Source organism: Peromyscus maniculatus, chromosome 5, assembly GCF_049852395.1.
Source record: "Peromyscus maniculatus bairdii isolate BWxNUB_F1_BW_parent chromosome 5, HU_Pman_BW_mat_3.1, whole genome shotgun sequence".
NCBI classification, from domain to species: Eukaryota; Metazoa; Chordata; class Mammalia; order Rodentia; family Cricetidae; genus Peromyscus; species Peromyscus maniculatus.
In genome coordinates this window covers 38,735,456-38,755,894 of record NC_134856.1, presented here as the reverse complement: position 1 = coordinate 38,755,894, position 20,439 = coordinate 38,735,456, and the positions used below count along the sequence as shown (strand labels likewise).

The 20,439-nt window shown below is 46.6% G+C and overlaps 1 protein-coding gene across 4 annotated transcripts; it reads right to left on the bottom strand.

Annotated features, from left to right (window-relative positions):
- Positions 1 to 259: 259 nt before the first annotated feature.
- On the bottom strand, positions 260 to 19,678 carry Nutf2 (nuclear transport factor 2). Of its 4 annotated transcripts, none has more exons than XM_076572080.1 (6): positions 19,575 to 19,678; positions 8,308 to 8,421; positions 5,326 to 5,452; positions 4,595 to 4,666; positions 4,411 to 4,509; positions 260 to 787 (listed from the first exon to the last, which is right to left on the bottom strand). In XM_076572080.1, exons 3-6 carry the CDS (start codon positions 5,422 to 5,424, stop codon positions 674 to 676), a joined length of 384 nt encoding a protein of 127 aa, XP_076428195.1. In that variant the 5' UTR covers positions 5,425 to 5,452; positions 8,308 to 8,421; positions 19,575 to 19,678; the 3' UTR covers positions 260 to 673. The 4 variants fall into 4 exon arrangements, with proteins under 4 accessions (XP_076428195.1, XP_076428196.1, XP_006986885.1 ...); XM_076572081.1 differs by having other exon boundaries at positions 8,308 to 8,418; positions 19,575 to 19,668; XM_006986823.4 differs by lacking the exon at positions 8,308 to 8,421 and having other exon boundaries at positions 19,575 to 19,673.
- Positions 19,679 to 20,439: the final 761 nt, after the last annotated feature.

Sequence of the window (20,439 nt, the reverse complement as noted above, 5' to 3'; positions counted from 1 at the left end):
AACCGACTGAAGAGCCATCAGTACAGAACAAGCTTCAGGCCAGATCTGCTTCCAGCTCTTCCTGCTTCCCAAAGACCAAGTGGGGTGGAGAGAACTCTGCCCCTAGCAAGCTTGAGAGAAACTTAGTTGGGATGCTAACTTCAGCCAATTTGCTCCTTGCAGCAGGTAATGTTAAGGTGAGGCAGAGATGGGAAGGGGACATGAGAGACAATTGGCCAGAATTGTGATGCCCAGACAACTATTTAACTAATTAAAACAATTTAAACTGTTAAGAAAACGTTTGTGGTTTTATTGTATCATGAGGCATTGAAACATCTGAACAAATCAATATCTGGGCGGTGAGGCAGCTGCTTTCTCCTTCACTTCTTTGGGTTACTAGAGCAACTTGTCAGTAGATTAAAAAACAAAATAAAACAAAACCAAAAACCGACAATCTTTTGCATTACTTAAGTCTTTCCAAGGCATGCGCTGGTACAACACAAACTTCTCCTGTCAGATGCAACTAGTCTAGCATCCAAACATCATGCACAACACCGTGGAGACAGAAGCGCACTGCACCACTCCCACCTCGGCCCTGCTCGATTGTGTATGATATTTGGAGCATCTGGAGGAGTGAGATAGTATTGGGAAGAGGAGGGAGGAGGAAACAGCATGAGTGTCTGGCCAGGAGAGGTCAGCCGAAGTTGTGCAGGGCAAGCCTGAACATGTCATTGGTGCAAACCCAAGCATCGTTGATGTTCTTTAATAGAAACATCTGGTGGAAACCCATAATGGGATCTTCATCGGCCTGTATGGAGGAAGAAAGAGAAGATTCAGTAAGAAGGCCATGGAACAGGAAGGGTAGAACAAAGCAGATAATACAGTCTTCAGGATCAGGCACTCATTGGCTTCAAACAGAATTCCTGTACAGAATAGGTACTTGTGAATGTGAACTGCTATGTGTGAAACACTGCTGGTCATGTAGATGTCAATAAATGGTTACACACACTGCCATGTATATTGAAAAGGCAACAGAGCAGAGGACTTGCCTGTCTCTGAAAGATGTGATCAAAAAATTTAAAGACTCTTTTTTTGGGGGGGAACAGGGTTTCTCTGTGTAGCTTTGGTGCCTGTCCTGGATCTCACTCTGTAGACCAGGCTGGCCTCGAACTCACAGAGATCCTCCTGGCTCTGACTCTCGAGTGCTGGGAATAAAGGTGTGCACCACCACCGCCCAGCTGGGAATCTTGTAGCACTTACTATTTAATTTATAGTACAAAAAAAAAAAAAAAGTAAGCGACCTCAGTGTTCAATAAAGCCAATTAGTCTAATCAAGAGAAATTACTGCTAAAATTGACTGAGTCTGAGTAAATGACTTGAGGCTCAAAACTGAGTTCACATTGGGCATGGTGGGACATGCCTGCCAGCATGTATGACAAGCCCATTTAAAACAAACAAACATAAGAATCAAACAAGCATCGGGAGGCAGAGACAGGCGGATCTCTGTGAGTTCGAGGCCAGCCTGGGCTACCAAGTGAGATCCAGGAAAGGCGCAAAGCTACACAGAGAAACCCTGTCTCGAAAAATCAAAAAAAAAAAAAAAAAAAAGAATCAAACAAGCAAATAAGCATCCCCCAGCCCAAATAAGTCAAATAACACACACACAAAGTTCACAATAGGATCACAATTTTATAAGTAGAAGGGGTGGAGTAGGATGGGGGAATGACCAGCATTAACACTACAACAGAAAAAAAGCAGGACCAAACCTCTAAACCTCTAACTGGAATCAGAAAATGAGGGTAAGTAAACCCTAGTTAATAGGCAGTCTCCAGCATCACTTCCTTTTCTAAGAATTACAGTTGCCAGGCACTGGTGGTGCACGCCGCCTTTAGTCCCAGCACTCAGAGGCAGATCCCAGGACAGCCTGGACACTGTTTCACAGAGAAACACTGTCTCAAGAAACAAAAACAAAAACAAGAATTATAGTCAACAAGGAGGCAAACTGGTGACCTGAAGCTCTAGGTTGGACAGAAACCAGGAGGAATCTGAACCTCGGTGTGAAGTGGCACTGCTTATTACCCCAGCCTAAGGAAGGGGACACGGGCTCCTTGGGAATACCTCCTCAACTCTAAGGGCCTGCTGGGTTACAGTGCTGGGCAGGGCATTCAGAAAAGGGAAACTGAGAGAAGAGTGAGCCAGGCTTACAGGTATTCCCTCTGGGTCCAAGACAGGCACAGGATAATCTCTTTCCACACACATCCTGGACCCCAACACTCCCCCCTTCCACACCCATATTGGACTCAGGAAGCACTATTCAGCTAGCCTAGGGGAGAAGCAGGCGTGTACTGAGTCATACTGTAACATATTCCCAGAAAGCTGAGATCTGGCCAAGGAGTCAGCCAATTTGTCCTGCTTTGGGAAGGGGTTTTTGAAAACACTATCTGACTTTAAGGATGACAGGTCTTAAGAGAGGTAAAGGAGCCAGGCACAGTGACACATACCTTGAAAAAAAAAAAGGTCAACGAGGTACTCAATGGGTAAAGGCACTTGCCCTATAAGCCTGGTGGCCTGAGTTGGAAGGAGAGTTTTCCTCTGTTTACATGATGGGTGTACACACCCATCATGTAAACACACACCCATACACAGTTTTTCACTTTTTTTTTTTTCTTAAGGGACAAAGGAAATACAACAAGGCAGGACTTCTAGATACTTGCTTTGCTTGGCAAGTAAATGAGCTAACTTGGGCAAGGAAGGGTGGTATACTCCTTTCATATTAGCACTTAGCAAGCAGAGGCAGGAGGGTGGATCTGTGTAAATTCAAGGGCTTGGTCTACATAGCAAGACCCTATCTCAGAGAAAGAGATTGAGAGAGCATCAGCTTGTGTGGTATCACTGAGGGCTGTAGCAGAGAATTGTCTCTCAGCATCCCACTAGCAGGCCTACCTAATTCTCAGGGCAATGCAAGAGCCCAAGAATTTGGGAATACAACTTGACTCTGCTCCTATTCATCTTGTCTCTTTTCCATAAAGGCTCTAGACCAGTGTTCTTCGTTAGAACTTTCTGCAACCATAGCCACTGACCAACCACAAGCACTCAAAGTGTAACTAGTACAACTAAGGGAGCTCATTTTAATTTAATTAGCACAATTTAAAATTGTGTGGAGCCAATCTGATCTACATAGCAAGTTCTAGGCCAGCCAGGTTTACACAGTTGAGATCCAGACTCACATACATACATAGGTAGGTAGCTAGCTAGGTAGACAGACAGACAGACAGGATAGAAAGAAATACTTGTTGGGTCAAGAATGTAGCTCAGAGCCGGGCGGTGGTGGAGCACGCCTTTAATCCCAGCACTCGGGAGGCAGAGGCAGGCGGATCTCTGTGAGTTCGAGGCCAGCCTGGTCTACAAAGTGAGTTCCAGGAAAGGCGTAAAGCTACACAGAGAAACCCTGTCTCGAAAAACCACACACACACACACACACACACACACACACACACACACACACACACACACAGAAAAAATGTAGCTCAGTCCAAGACAGTACATATTTATCATGTACTCAATGCCTAGCACTAAGAGAAGGAGGGAGAAGGCAAGAAAGGTCAATTGCATGTGGCTCATGGCTATTACATTAAATAGTGCAGGCTACCAGGTGGTGGTGGTGGTGGTGGTGCTCACCTTTAATTCTAGCACTGGGGAGGCAGAGGCAGGCAGATCTCTGTGAGTTCAAGGCCAGCCTGGTCTACAAAGTCAGTTCCAGGACAGCCAGAGCAGTTACACAGAGAAACCATGTCTTAAAAAAACAAAACGAAACAAACAAAAACAACCCCAAAATATCTGGTGACTCATGCACATTAATTCCAGCACTCCAGGATCAATAAATAAGACATACTGGCTGGCATACACCTGTAATCTGAGCACTTGAGGAATGGAGGCAGGAGGATTAGAGTTCAAAGTGATCCTTAGCTATACAGAGAATTTGAGGTCACCTTTGGGCTACATAAGACCATCTCAAAAAAAAATTAAATAAAAATAAGGGAAAACGTTCAGGGGGAAGGGGAGGGGTGGGAGTAAGAAGAAACATACCGTTTTCACGTGGTGACTCACACCTGTAATGCTAGCTCTGGGCAGGCTAAAGCACAACTACTATGCGTTGGTGACCCTCTGAGTTTGAGGCCAACCTGACCTACAGAGTGAGTTCCAGGACAGCCCGGGCTACACAGAGAAACCCTATCTTAAAAACCAAAAAGGAAGAAAAATAAAAATAAAAAGCAGGCCTAGGCAGTGACTCTGATGGCTTCTGTTTTGAAAGTCACTCTGGATGTCCCTCAATAAACAGATCATCACGTCTTCACATCCACAGGGAAGGCAGGAGCCCAGGGCTCCGCCCTGCCTGCCCACTACTGCCCTCAAACACAGTGGCACTACTACCTTGAGCTGGCCGACAACCATGCTGATGATACAGCTATCTGGTGTAGGCTGATGGTCCTGTGCCGTGATACTATGCTGGATTTTCTGGAACGGAAGGCTCTGCAAGAGAAAGAATGGGAGGCAGGCTGAGGTCAGAAGGGGCCCGAAAGATGCTACCTGTATCTCAGTTCTGGACCTTACTTACAGACAACTTCTCCACAATGGCAGCTTTCCCCTGGAACTGCTGTCCTTCCCACGTAAGGCATGATGCATCAATCTGAAAAGTGCATAGGAAATGTAGAGTCAGGGCCTCAGCACTCTAAGGCCCTAAAAAAAAAAGTCCTCACAAGGGCCTTGCTTGGGGAAACAAGTCCATACCTGTTTACTTGTCTGGAAACAAGAGAAAAATTAAAGCTGAAGCACAAATTGATACTAGCTATAATTTCTAAACTAGAAGTTCTTTATTTCTGCAGGGTGGCATTGGGGAACACCTTTAATCCTAGCACTTGGGAAGCAGAGTAGGTGGACCTCTAAGTTCTAGGCCAGCCTGATCTACAAAGAGAGCTTTAGGACAGCCAGGACTACACAGAGAAACCCTCTCTTAAAAAACCAAAACAAAACAAAAAACCTGCCTGCCTAGAAGACTCCTTGGGTTAACTATTTGATCCCCATTAGCACTCAGGTGTTCTGGTCTTAAATGAAGCTGCACATGGACGTCAGAAGCCAGCTTCATATTGAAAATGCTCATAGCTGCTGCCTCCAGAGGATAAGAAGTCCTAGTCTCTGACTGTTGCTACTTCATTTGGAAGAGAGGTACTGCTAGGACTATGTCCCCTAATAAGGTGCCAACCACATGGAACGGCAAAGCCCAAACATCTTCTTCAGGATACCACAGCTCTCACTCTTGATATCCAAATTAATTTCTGAGAGACTTACGTAAATTGCGCCTAGTTGAGTTCTGTCGTTATCAAATAACTGGTAGTAATGCTGAATAAAGCTGGATCCAATCTGCTCCCAAATTGGCTTGTCTCCCATCCTGGAGAGTCACCCACCTCACCAAGACCTGCAAAGACCAGCAAGACGAAGACAGTGTTAGTATCACAGAAGCATGAAATAGCCAGCAACTGACCTTTGTCTTCTAGCCTCCTTATCAGGTAGATCCTCTGGTGACCCCTGTTCTTTCAGACTACGTGACAAAGCCTTGGGGATTTCACAGGAGACCTTATCAACCCCAACCAGTGGTAGGAGCCACATTTAGCCTGTCTTCTAAGGAGCTCCAGGTTGATGATAGAGGGGTGCCAGTTACACAAGATGGGTGCTAAGGATGTAACCAGGGCAAAGAAATATCAGAATAGCCCTATATGTCCAGTAAGGGGAAAAGAAGGAACTAAACACTGGCCCCAGCTCCATATTTTCCTTTAATAACCTCTTAAGGCCACTTACTGCCATTCTAACCACTGATTAGACCAGAAACTACTGATGTTTCTATGCAGAATGTTTCTCGTTTAGCCTTCAAGCTCCCAACACTATCCCAGGGATGTTCTGGCAATGGGGGAGGGAGGGACACATGGCTTCTAAAGACCCCACTCCTGACCACAGCAAGTCCCAAGGAGCCACCTAACAACTCTGAGGGCAGGTGACTCTGGAGCTGGCCTTTTCTGTTATTTCTTCAGTGATAATGATATTCTCTACTCCCTTCAGAGCTATGACAGAAGGATGAGAAAGGGAAACAGATGGAAACAGCATCTCTGCACATCATCCTGTCTCACCAACTACCCTATTCCTGAAAGGGAATCCCCACCTAGCTAGAGGCCATGACCCCAGGAATACTGATGAAAAAGCCACTTCAGCTTTGTCAAAGCCCTCCAAGGGAGGGCAGCCTGCACTTCCTATGGGCCCTATACACTCGTGTGTTGCTCTGTATGCATCCGACTGCACAGGAGAACATCCTCTGTCCTGATAATATGTTGGAGACATAAGAAGGCAATTTCACCCCAGCAGAAAACCATTACCTGCAGGGGGAGCTAATACAAGCCACTGCTTCTAGGGCTTCCACATTCTCCTCTGCAAAACTGAAGATGTTAACCCTGAGGTTGCTGGTGGTTATGTAGCTTCTTTGCCAATGAAACTTAGTAAAGTGATTGCTTGACATGATAAATACTAACTTACTACAGTCCCTACAACCTCAGCCAAGGCCAGAGGAGCCAGCAGGAAGGGACAGAGTAGAGGAATAGAGATAAATCCAATCCTCCAGTTTATGACAGATACTCTAGCCAATGAAGGGACAGGAAATGAAGCCAGCTTTAAGTTCCCTAGGAGGTAGGTGCACTAAAAATAGAAACTCTATGCTCATATGACTAGGAAATGTCCAGGAAAGTCTAAAACAAGCACAAGGAGAAAGCTTGGATCCAGCCACACCTGCACACAGGAACATAAGGTGTGTTCCAGTTCACGTCTGTGCCAAAAAACAAACCAATAAATGGAAGCCTAGGCCCTACTACTAGTTTCACATTTCCAATCTTGGTCACATTTCCAAATTTCCACATTTCCCTATCCTCACATCTCTACCCCTTCTACCTTAGTATTCGCTCAACATGTCACCCAAGATATTTTGCCCAGTTCCCAAGAGCTCTGGAAAAAAGTTGCAGAAATAATGAGGGTCATTCTTCCTTCTGCCCTTAACCTACATCAAGGTTGGGCACTTCTCAGGGGAGATCCTAGAAAAGAACATGCCAAGCAGAAGAAACAGCACCATCAAATATGTGACAGCACCAGAAGAAATGAGGACAGGAAACTAGGATGTCAGAGACGGAGTGAGAGGAAGCAAGGCTGGAAATCAACCCAGAAACCAGAAGTGCTGGCACATGGTAGGACAGTGGGGTGGCACTTTTTCAGCAGTATTGTCCTATCTATCCTATGAATCTATCTATCTGGAATAGTCTCACTATGCAGTCTAGAACTGACTGGCCTACAACTTGCAATATAGACCAGGCTGGACTATTATCTACCTGATGTTTCCTCCTGAGTGCTAGGATTAAAGGCATGTACTACTATGTCCACTTAGGTAGGGTTTTGTTTTGTTGTTGCTTGTTTTAAGGCAGGGTGGAGGCAGGAGGATCAAAAGCTCAAGGAGTCCATTGGCTACAAAGGGAGTAAAGACCCATCTCAAAAACTAAACAACAACAAAAAGAAAACCCAAAGAAGACTGCATTAAGACCTTTGCTTTGAGGGGACCAACCTTACTCCTATCCTGCTCAACCTTCATGCATTTATTTCCATATACCCAAACATAACACGTGATGTTCCATTGCCATCTTGCTTTACAGATAAGTAAACAGGTTTGGCTGAACAATGTAGAAGGACTTGCCTAAAGCTCATTCAGATATCAGAGCCAACAAGGCCTTACATAACTGAACCCTAAACCACAAAGTTGGTCACATGTTCCCTTTAACACTGTTGCTTTGGGTTAAAGCCAAACCCTAACCTAATGTATGGTATTACATTTCTCCAGTCCCAGCACTTAGGTGGTTTTAAAGGAGAGAATAACGAGTGAGTTACAGGCAGGCCAGGGCTACATAGCAAGACCCACCTTAAAACAGGCAGTCAGATACATGGTGCACGCCTCTAATTCCAGCACTTGGGAGGCACAGTAGGACTTTTGTGAGTTTCAGGCCACCAGATTGCACAGTGAAAACTCTTGTTTCGAAAAATAACAGGATCCAGGTGTGGTGGTGCAGGACTTTAATCCCAGCACTTGGAGGCAGAGGCGGGAGGATCTCTGTTGAGTTTGAGGCCAGCCTGGTCTAGATGTTGATATACAAACCAGCCAGAGCTACATAGTGAGACCTTGTCTCAATCAAACAATCAAACAAACAAACACAAAAATAACAAAGAAAGGAACTGGAGAGATTACTCAGCTGTTAATAGTGGTTCCTGCTCTTCCAGAGGATTAGAGTTGGGCTCACATCACCAATATCAGGCGGCTCACAACTGCATGCAACTCCAGCTCCAAATGATCTGATACCCTCTCTTCTGGTCGCATATAGACATATAAAAACAAAAAGCCAAAACCATACAGCACAAACTGCTAGGTGTTACATATACCTATAATCCAAGCTTTTGGGATGACGAGGTAGAAAGATGGTTGGAAGATCAAGGCCAGCCTCAGGAACAGCAGTGAGTTCTGACTAGCCTGGGCTACAGAGTGAGAGCTTGTCTCAAAAAAAAAAAAAAAAAAAAAAAAAGCAAGATGGGGCTGGAGAGATGGCTCAAGTGTTGGCTACTCTTCTAGGGGACCTGGGTTCAATTCCCAGAACCCACATGGAGGCCCACAACCTCTGCAACTCTGATGCCCTCTTTTGGCCTCCAACAGCAGCAGGCTTGAACATGGTGCAGATATTCATGCAGAAAAAACACCCATACAAATAAAATACACTAAAAGAGAAAGAGCAATGCGGGGGTGGGGGGTGGGGTGGGGTGTGTGGCGCATGCCTTTGATCCCAGCACTCGGGAGGCAGAGCCTGGTGGATCTCTGTGAGTTCAAGGCCAGCCTGGTCTACAGAGTTACACAGAGAAACCCTGTCTCCAAAAACAAAAACGAGAGAGAGAGAGAGAGAGAGAGAGAGAGAGAGAGAGAGAGAGAGAGAGAGAGAGAGAGAAGCAGTATACATCTTTAGTCTCAGCTCTCAGGAGGCAGAGATTGGCAGAGAGTTTGAAAGTAGCCTGGTCTACATAGTAAATTCTAGGCCCTCCAGAGTTATATTAGACCCTGTCTCAAAAGCAAACAACAACAAAAACCAAAACAAAAAAAGGGTAAGACAAACAAAAAAGATCAAACTGTCTAAGCTCTGGAGGTCATCTATACCATCCCTATCTTGCCAAGGCTGTTACACAGAGAAACACTGTCTCAGGGAAAAAAAAAAAAAGAATAATCCAACCATTGACTCCAGGTTAAGTGTTGACCTAAAAGGTCTCACTAGGCAAAAGAAATGTCAAATGTCTCCAAAGACAAAATCTGTAATAGCAGTAATCAACACATCATGGAGACTCCTGTCTCAAAAATAGACATAGATCAAGCAAAGAAATGTACACAGAACCTTCTATGTACCACCCCACCCCAGCAATACTCATGTCAGAAATGAACAAAACGAGACTCAGTGAGTTCAGCAACTCCTCAGCTGGTAGACAGTAGACGTCAACTGCCCAGGTTTAGCGGGCTCCAGAGTCAGGTTTCCAATGGCAACCTGAGCCCTCTTAGAGATAAAAATGAACAGATCTCATCTGTGAAACAGTAGCCTCTAGGCATGAAGCCCTAGACCTCTGAGTCTCAATCTCTGAGAGAGGCAAAGCAGGCCCCTCTCAGAGATTTTTACACCAAGGGCTGAAGATAGATTTATATAGTAGTTTATGCCTATAACCTCAGGATTTAGGGGTTTAGAGATGAAGACTATGTGAGTTCTAGGCAAGTCTGGGCTAAAGTGATGTCTTATACCAGGAAAAAAAAAGTCACTGCAAAGATAGTTTAACAGTTAAGAGTACTTGCTGCCCTAGCAGAAGACCTGGGTTCAGTTCACAGTATTCACATGTTGGGCTCACAACCATCTGAAACGCCAGTTCTACAGAATCCAAAACCCTCTTCTGTCCCCTGTGGACAACAAGCATGTACATAGAGCATGTACATAAATGCAAGTAAAATATTCATACATATAAGAAAGGTCAGAGACCTGACAAGATGGTTCAGTAGGTAAAGGTATATACTACCAAACTTGTTGATTTCAATCCCTGGAACCCACATGGCAGAAGTTGTTCTGATTTCTATATGCATTGTGGCATGTCCTTCCAAAAAAATGTAAGATAAAAGAAAGGGTTCAATTGTAGAGCACTTACTTTGTGCCAAGCCCAGGGTTTAATCCCCAGCACCACACATACACACACACACACACACACACACACACACACACACACACACACACACACACACACACAAACACACACACACACCCCAAAATCACAAAACAGTTTCTACTATTTCAACAAAGGAGAGTTAGATAGATGCTAGCCAAGCTGGACCTGGGCTGATATGGGCACAAGAATGAGAGAAGGTTAAAAAAAAAAAAACAAAACACTAATTCCACAGACAGAGATGATCTCACATCTGGCTGTCCATCACTAGGTCCAGTGAAGAATGCTACTCCACTGAGCTTGCAACACAGCCTTAGAAACTGAGTGCCATCCCCCCTTCCTTCTGTTTGCCAGGACCAAAATCTTGAAGCATAGAGCCTGAAAGGATTAAATGTAAATATAAAAAATTACTCAGTATTTGTGTGGATATATGGTATGTATGCAAGTGCAGGTAAGCACTGTCGAGTCAGAGGTTTACTTTGAGGAGTCAATTCTCTCTTTCCAAGGAAGCTGGGGAACAGGACTCAGGGTGTTAGGGTTTTTTACTGAGACAGCTCACCTGCCTTGAGAAGTGTTCTTCAAATAGTAAGACTGGCATCAGACCTTGGTAAAGCCCCTTGGAAGAAAGGGAGGGATGAGCAGCAACCCAAGACAGGACAGTCCAGCAGAGTGACTGCCTGTCCTTCAGGGGGAAAAAGATCTGCCCTGCTGGCTAGGTGTGGTGGTACATACTTGGAATCCTGCCACTTGGGAGTTGGAGGCAAAAGGATCAGGCGTTTCAGGCCATATTTGGCTACACAGGGAGCTCAAGGCCAATCTGGGCTATATGAAACCCTGTTTCAAATAAAACCATAAAAATCTGTCTCTTGGGATAGAGAGTTGGCTCAGTGGTTAAGAACACTTGTTGTTCAAGCCGGGCGGTGGTGGCGCACGCCTTTAATCCCAGCACTCGGGAGGCAGAGGCAGGCGGATCTTTGTGAGTTCGAGGCCAGCCTGGGCTACCAAGTGAGTTCCAGGAAAGGCGCAAAGCTACACAGAGAAACCCTGTCTCGAAAAACCAAAAAAAAAAAAAAAAAAAAAAAAAAAAAAAAAAAGTAATCCTGCCTCTCTAGTATCATGAATCTGCAATATGTAACTCACATTCTATGGCCTTCCAGTGGTTTCCATGGTATCTGGAACAAAGCCTCAGTACTATTTTATTTTTAAGACCCTGTCCCTCCTGGCTGTCTAACCTTGTTCTCTACCGTGTTCCCATCTACCCTGTTCCTCTTTAGCGACCACACCGGGCATCTTGCTAGTTTCTGAACAGACTGAGCCCATTCTCACCTGAGAACAAGTCATTGCTTCTTTTATTGCCTTTATTTAGGGGTGTGTGTGCGTGTGCTTGAGCCCAAACATGTGGAGGTCAGAGGAAAGCTTGCAGGGCTTGGTTCTCTTTGAAGGCAGGTTGTCAGGCTTGGCAATAAACACCTTTACCTACCAGGCAGCTCCTCCCCCTCCACAAGACTTCCTATACTTCACCCCGAGGCCCAAGAAACTTAAGGAAGGTTGATGACGCTAGTGACTCATCACCCCAGTCTATTTCTTAGACCTGGACACTCCCCTCCACCACCGCTTTTTTCGAGACAGGGTTTCTCTGTGCAGTTTTGGTGCCTGTCCTGGAGCTTGCTCTGTAAACCAGGCTGGCCTCGAACTCACAGAGATCCGCCTGGCTCTGACTCCCGAGTGCTGGGATCAAAGGCATGCGTCACCACCGCCCGGCCCCTGACCACTCTTGCAACTAGATACCTGGTTCCTTGTCACTGATACCTTCCCTGACCATCCTAGTCTAAAATAACTGTCCAGGTACTCATTTTTCTTTATTCTTTCACAATTTCATACACACACACTTTGCATGTATGATACATACAATATGATCCTATTCTCCCCATTATCTTCTCTGATTCCCTTTCTTCTCCACCAAACCCCTTCTTCCCAACAAGCTCCACCCCCCCCCCAACACTTTCATGTCTTTTTTTTCAGCCCACTGCATTTAATTAAAGTACTTGCATGAGCATGAGTGAGGGGTTATTTTCTTGAGCTGGGCAAATAACAATGGTGACACCAATGAATTACCCCCTCTCCCAGCAGCCAGCCCCTCCCCTCTCTCTGATGACCCAGTCTTAGGAAGATAAGCACTGCTGCTGTGAGTTCATCAGCCATGTCATATCCAGAAATCTGGTTACTCATTTTATCTCCTGTATTGTTTTTCTTAGCATTCATCACCCTGTCAGAGCATCATATTTATATTGTGGCCTGTCTCCCTGACCAGGACAGTCTTAATTACCCGTTTCCATGGTACCTGGCCCAGCCCTCAATAACTTTTTGTTGACTAAGTGGATGAATGTGTGGGAGCCTCACCTAGGCTGGCTGTTCTCTGGAGTTGTCAGTTTGGGGCAACCCTGTTCAACATAAGTGGCTCAGTAACCCATGTCTCTTTCACCCACATCTTTCTTTGTAAGTTGCCAGGAAATGATCCTTTGATCCATTCAGCTGAGTGGCATGAGACAAGTGGAGACTGGCCCCAACCCCCTCTCTTAATCCCAAGGCCCTAGTCACCTTGGAGAGCAGCTATGGCCAATGGTAGACACACAGCCAATCCTTGAAGATCTGGCCACTAGCCTGCTTCCCTTCTCCCTGTGTTATGAACCGATGGTCCTGGCTCCTCATCAGTAACTGTAGGCAAATTAGGGAGAAATTACCCAAGGGGCCAAAGCAGAATCCAGTGGTAGAGAGTAATCATCAGCCTCCAACAAGAAGGCTGCACACAGGGAATAATCCTTTGTTGTTGTTTTTTTTTTTTTTTTGGGGGGGGGGTGTTTCGAGACAGGGTTTCTCTGTGTAGTTTTGGTGCCTGTCCCGCATCTCTCTCTGTAGACCAGGCTGGCCTCGAACTCACAGAGATCCGCCTGGCTCTGCCTACCGAGTGCTGGGATTAAAGGCGTGTGCTGCTCAGCAACGGGGAGGCATTCTTGATCCAGGAATGGTAACTCCCAACCTACCCCTTCTCTGCCTCAAGTTGAGAGAGACATGTTGGTGCCTAGGTGGTTAGCCAGGGCAAAGCTCTTTCCTGGAACCCACAGACTGAATGAAGTCTATATATCCCTAGTACCACTTGAACCCTATCCTATGCCTGGAGACCTACAGAGCCCAGACTGATCCAGGAGCTGAATCCTGGGATCTGTATTCTCTGCTCTGCTCTGCATTTACTGCCCCAGTAACTTCCCTTCCCCAGGTGGTGTCACTAATCTCTGGAGCCCTAGGCTTTTTTAGAGTGTATTTGTGAACTGAGCTTTTTGATCAGGCCCCCTGGTAGGGAATGAGGCTCCTCAATAACTACTTCCATGGTCTGTCACCACCATCTGAAGACAGCATTGCTGTGATAACAAGACTGAGAAGAGCAGAGAATATAAAGAACAAACAAGAGTCCACAGAAGACAAAAGGACACCTCCTCTATCATGTTGTCTGACTCAAGCCTCATAATGAACTGGTCCTACAAGGCTGGTGTAGTTTGCACTTCAGCAAGGTATAACTCCAAGAAGATGGAATTCAAAACCATGAAAGGCCCCTGGCACAGCCAGTGCTTGATTATCCATAAAGATGTCCAGAATGGAACAGCTAAGGACCAAAGTGAAATAGCAGAAACACATAGGTAGTAAGGAGAAATCCATGCCTTTTCTGTCTTTCTGCTGTCAGCCAATGCCTGAGTATGTGCTCAGTAGTTCAAGGTTAATTCACCACAGGACAAAAAAGAGCCACTCCCCTATGACTAGAAACCACTTGCAGGTGAGATGGTACCATATAGATCCTTCTAGAGGCATCAGGCTTTCCTTTGGAGTTGGTAACATAGGCCTAGAGGCCAAGGACAGAGAAGCAGAAAATCAAGGTTACAGTGTGAATTCTAGGTCAGCTTGGACAACCTAGTGAGACCCATCTTAAAATAAAAAGTTAAGAGTGGTGGTATACATCTTTAATTCCAGAGCTCAGGACACTTATGAGTACTGTCTGCACGTACACCTGCAGGCCAGAAGAGGGCATCAGATCCCATTATAAATGATTGTGAGCCACTATATGGGTGCTGAGTACTGAACCCGGGTCCTCTGGAAGAGCAGCCAGTGCTCTTAACCACTGAGCCATCCCTCCAGCCCCTTTTGCCTAACTTTCAATGTCCATCTTGGAAAATGTTTTTATCCCTTGGCCCCAAAAGACTATTCTGATGCTCAAGGCCCCAGTAAGGATAAGCTGAAATGTAGTCTAAAACAGTCTTCTCATTTCTCATCTCCACACCCACTCCCCACAAAGATGGAAACTGAATCTAAGTCCTCATGTCCACTATTCACAAGTGCTCTACCACTGAACCCAAATCCCAGTAATGTCATTTCTGACAACCCTAGTGGATCCTGCCGCATTGAAACATCCAGACAACAGCCATCTCTTGACTGCATACTCAAAATCCCTGTGACCAGCTCTGGTGACCTTTCATCTCTGGGGAGGCCTCCGCTAATCTTTCAGCCCAGAAAGATGTCCTGGTTTCCCCTCAAGGAACAAGCGGTACTGAAGATGTGGTTCAGTGGGTAGAGTGCTGGCCAGAGAATACCACAAGCCCAGAGTTTTATCCCTGGCACTACCTAAAACAGAACAGTGAAGACACACAGGCCTGTAGTACAATCCAAGTCACTCCAGAGGTGGCAGCTGGAGGAACAAGACAGATTTCAAGGAATAACTGCTTGTCACTGGAATCAAGCCGATCATGAGGGAGTCTCAGCTAAGTGAGAGATGTTACACACTCGTGTCTCAGACAAGAAAACAGAAGGCTGGACAATGCTGTTGACATACCCAGGCATTTGGGGAACCTAGCAGATCCCTGTGGTTTTTAGCAGTCACTGGAGAAGAAAGCGGGGCCACTAAGTCTTTAAAAGCTGCCCCTTCTGCACAGAATCAGAGTGCCTGCAGTTCTCTTCTCCTAAGCCTTCAGCTTATAATGCCAACATTACTCCATCACCCTCAGCACTGACACCTTCCTTCTCTAGCACCAGGGCTAGACTGTGTGAGCGTGTGAGTCCCTGGAGCCTCAGCCCAGATCAGGCATACAGAAAGGACAAAAGAATGTCTTTAGGAAGAAAAACAAAACAAAACTGAACACTCAGAGAAAAACAAAATGCTAATACCTTACTAAGGGAATCTTGAATTTTTTTTTTTTTTGAGTTATGATCTCATCATAGTCCAGACTGTCATTGAACTTTTTTTTTTTTTTTTTTGAGACAGTGTCTCTCTGTGAAGCTCTGGCTACCCTGGAACTCACTCTATAGACCAGGCTGGACTCAAACTGCCTGTGCCTGGGAGTAAAGGCATGAGCCACCACCACAAAGCTGATATATCCTTGAACTCTTACCCTCCCCTCCTGCCTCATACTCCACAGTGCTAAGATGACTTAAGTCTCTTGCATGGTGTTCGTGTACATGATCTCACGCAGGTGTGTTCCTAAACATCAGAAGAAGGCCTCAGGTGTCTTGCTCTTGGCTTTGTTCTGGTCAGTCTCACTGAACTAGGAGTTAGACTGGCAATCAGCAAGCCCGAGCAAACCTCCCATCTGCCTCTGACGAGACCTGGGCTATGTGGGTGCTGGGGATTTAAACTCAGGTCCCCACCCTTGCACAGCAAGCTTTCCTACCCACCTAGGTATCTCTTATCTGCAGCAGTGGTTCTCAACCTTCCTAATGCTGTGATTCTTTAATACAGTTCCTCAGACTGTGGTGACCCCCAACCATAAAATTATTTTCAATGCTACTTCATAACTGCAATTTTGCTACTGTTATGAGTCATACTGTAAATCACTTTATTTACTGATAGTCTTAGGCAACCCCTGTGAAAAGGTCATTCAACCCCCAATGGGTTGTGACCAGCAAGTTAAGAACCACTTTTCTGAAGGGTTTTTGTTGTCATCAAAGATGTTTTTGAGAAGGGGGTCTTGTAATGCCAGGCTGGTCTGAAATGCATGCTCACTCCTTCAGCCTCACAGGTGCTAGAACTTCAGGCATTTGTCATCTTTTTGATAGAAGAAACGTCCTGATGCTAAAATTTGGGAATTCTGCATCTTTATCATCCATCACCTCAATGCACTAACTGCAGAGGTAGCAGAATAAACCTAGACATGATTCAGACAGAAGTGGGATTCTAGAAAGAACGAATCAAATTTTATATTAAAAGGCCAACTGCGTGCCGGGTGGTGGTGGCACCACCTTTACTCCCAGCACTGGGGAGGCAGAGGCAGGTGGGTCTCTGTGAGTTCAAGGCCAGCCTGGTCTACAGAGTGAGTTCCAGGACAGTCAGAACTGTTTCACAGAGAAACCCTGTCTTGAAAAAGAAAAAACAAAACAAAAAAAGGCCAACCGTGGTGGTGGTGATGGTGGTGGTGGTGTACATCAATAATCCTAGCAGGATTGTAAATTTAAGGCCAGCCTAGGCTATATAACAAGTTCAGAACTACTCTGAATCACATAGCAATACTGTGTCAAAATAAATTCTAGGGCTATTGAGATAGCGCGACAGGTAAAAGTCCCTGTTGCCTTGCCTAATAACGTAATGTCATGAAGAGAACTGACTTCTACACACTGTCCTCTGACCTCCACAGCTGTAACACATGCATAGCCACACACAAAATACATTTTTGAAAGATTAAAAAAGATAATTTTATTAGCTAAACCAAACAGAAAGCTTGTTTCTGTCACATGTTTGTGCAGCTAACCTCAACTGTCCTATGTCAGGTCCCATGGCTGCGTACATGGCAGAAGAGGGTAGAGAGAGATTCTGAAGAATCTCGGGGTTCTCCTTTACCCCTCAGAACTAAGTGACCTCCCAAGTCCAGAAATATCAGGGGCTCCTCGGGGTCAGGGCGCCTAGCAATGGTTTACTCTAGATAGAAGTTTCTGGGAACAACTTCTTTTTTTTTGTTGTTTTTTTGAGACAGGTTGGCCTGGACTCACAGAAATCCTCCTGCCTCTGCCTACTGACTGCTAGGATTAAAGGTGTGTGCCACCACTGCCCAGCTAGTTTCTGGGAACTTCCAAGGAATAAGGAGAGACCCAAATTCCTATTTCTGGCTAGCTTTGAAGAACAGTATCTTTTTTGATCTTTAAGGTGCTGAGTATACGTAGCCTAGCATTTATAGTCTAGGGTGGGACCCCTAGCACTGCATCAAGAAAAAGAAAAAAGGAAGTCCTATGCACAAGCCACCCAGAAGCTTGGCATATGCAAACTGATCTCTAGCCATAGACCTAGCTCATCTGAAACCCAGACAAGCTAGTTTGTTTTGTTTCTTTGAGACAGGGTCTCATGTATCCCAGGCTGGCCTTGAATTTCCTATGTAGCTGAAGCTATAACTTTGGATCCTTGTTCTCCTTCCTCTCCAGTGCTAAGTAAACTGGGATGTCAAGCTTGTGCCACCACACCCAATGTATTCAGTGCTAGGATTAAACATGAAATCTACAAACCAATTACATCCCTAACTCAAAGGAAGTCTGTTAGTAAATCTTTGCTTATTGCCTTTGACTAGGAAGAATGACTGGGTAGAGAACTGGACTGGAGAAAAATTCTCAAGTGAAAACCAGAAAAAAAAAAAAAACAGTATCTGAGGAAATATTCATGGAGCAGGTGGGCAAAAGACAGTGACTTTCTCCATTCTGGTCCTGTCAATCATCCTAAGAGACTGGCCACCCTGCTTGCTGAGGCCAGGTCTGCAGGACTGAACTGCTTCTTAGTCCTTATAAGAACTGTGACACAGAAGTCATTAACAGGCCAGAGAACTCAAGCTGACAAGAGATGCCTAGTCCCTTAATCACCACTCAAACAGAAGTGCCCTTTCAAGGCCTGCCTAATAGTAACTGGTTAAATACACCTCTTCTCCAGGAACTCAATGTGATGATCTATGGTGCCATTATTAAGGCAACGTCTCAAGGCCCAACTAGCTTCTTGACTGTTCACAAGCAGCTCCAGTACAAGAGAAGAGAAACCAGACATTCTGCGACTTCCAGCTCCAGCTCTGCAACCAGCCTCAAAAGGCAAATACAGTCAAAATCAGAGCTCTAGTCACAAGGTTCCTGCCACGTTTCTTGTCCAGCACTGGGCTCAAGGTACTCAAGCTTGGAGCTCATTTCACATATCAAATCCTACCTTATCCTTCTTAAGGAATCATCTTTATTTCAGGCTATGCTCTGCTGACTCGAGGAGGTTCTTATACATCGAACTGCTTCTTTCGTTAAAGAATTCCAATGTTAGTTTCTGCAATAGCACCAGCAGCATCCTGCCTCGGAACTACAACAGAGGTTCTGATGTATTTTAGAATTGGGCTGTGCCTGAGAAACCTAACAAAATCCTTGGTGGCTCACACAACTAATTTCACTTCTTTGGGATCTGGCATCCTTCCTCGATTATAACAAAGTCAGGCAACCCACCCCAGAGCTGGAGCCTTGTCATGGATAAAGAAGGGTGGAGGCTGGGCCTACCAGCCGGGAACTGCCTCTCCAAAGACACCAGGTCCAGATTTCCTAAGACTACCTAGAGATAAATCCCACGAGGCATCCCCTCCCGCCCCAGATTCCCTGCCCCTGTCCTCCATGCTGGACAATGCAGCATAGGTTCCACTGAGGTAGAGGTTAAGTTTCGTGCAGTCCCAGCAGGCAATCAGGCAGAGAAGCGTTCACCTACATCCTAGCCGGGCTATGGTTTGGAACCGGGCAATGGTCCCAAGCCCCAGCAGCGGCAGGAGGGCAACCCTTACCCATGCTGGCTCTGGAGCGAGCTGGGTGGCGTTGCCCATCCCCGGATCTTCGCCGGCCGGTGGTGGGACGTGGGTCTGGGGTCGGCCCGCCAACCTGCCAGCAGAGGTTGTAGGATTCGAGCAAGCCAGGCAAGGCCACACAGGGCGGGGCCCTGAGAGCTATCCTGATCGTCCGGACCAGAGAAAAAGATCTGGCCACAGCGCGGTCCAGCGCAACAGCCAGGACACAGGGCAGCACGGACAGGCGTCCGTCAGGCTTTCAGCATTCCCCCGGCCGCGGCCGCAAAGAATCCGCGGGAGGCGGAGCCGCGCGCGACACATGGTGCGGGCCCCGCGCCTCTTCGGGCCGCCGGGGGGGTGTGAAGAGGGGAGGGGCCTCCCAGGGCCTCGAAGCAGAAGCTCCCGGCGGCCTAGAGCGCGGCTCTTGCGGCCCAGCCCCCGCCCCGGCGCGCTGGCCCCAACACTCACCCGTGGGGCTGGCACGATGGCGGCAGCGGCGGCGGCAACCCAGCGCGGTCTGCGACCGACTGTCCCTTCCCCCCTGCCTTCCCTCGCCCGTCCCGCTGCACTCTGGGAAACGTAGTCCCGATACACTCCTTATGTGCGTCAGTGAGCTTGAATAATACTACAATTCCCAGAGTGCTCTGCGCGGAGGCGCAGCCAAGACTCGTAGCGCGGGAGGCGAGGCTAAGTCAGAGAGGGCGGCTGTCGGAGCGAGCCCCTGAGAATTGTGGTCTAGCGGAAGCCTCTGGAACACGGAGTTGGCGCCAGGCAAGGATCAGGTCTCGTCGTAGCCCGGTCCCAGCTGTCCTGGCCCCGCCTAAACTGTGTAGTGGATGGTGCCTGACCCCGCCTCCGTGGGAGCCCTGGTCTAGCTTGACGCTGGCCTGGCTTGTTCCTGTATCCCCTTCCTGGTCCCCTAGGCTGTATCTGCGTCCAAAGCCTACTCCCTCTAGGCGCTCTGGCTGCCAGTTCTGCTCACGGTGTGGCCTTAATCCTTAACCCGCGTGGCGAAAACCCACTCTCTCTTGTCCCAACATTTCGGTGAATTAGCTCTCTCTTGGAGGGAGCTCCTTACCTCCAAAGTTGGTTGCAAACTGACTAGGCTTTTCTTGGGCCCGAGACTCAAAACGCCCTTTAGGTGGGCCATAGTTGGGAGAGGTCAGTCTCACTTGTGCAGAGAGGGTTTTCAAAACAGAATCATCCTGAGTTGTTTTTTGGTTTTCGTTTTTAAATTTCTAGGTTTTGTTTTGTTGCAGCGGAGAAATTATGAAAATTTTTTTGTTTTTTTTACATTTTATTTATGTTGACAAAGGACGAGCCAGGCATGCGT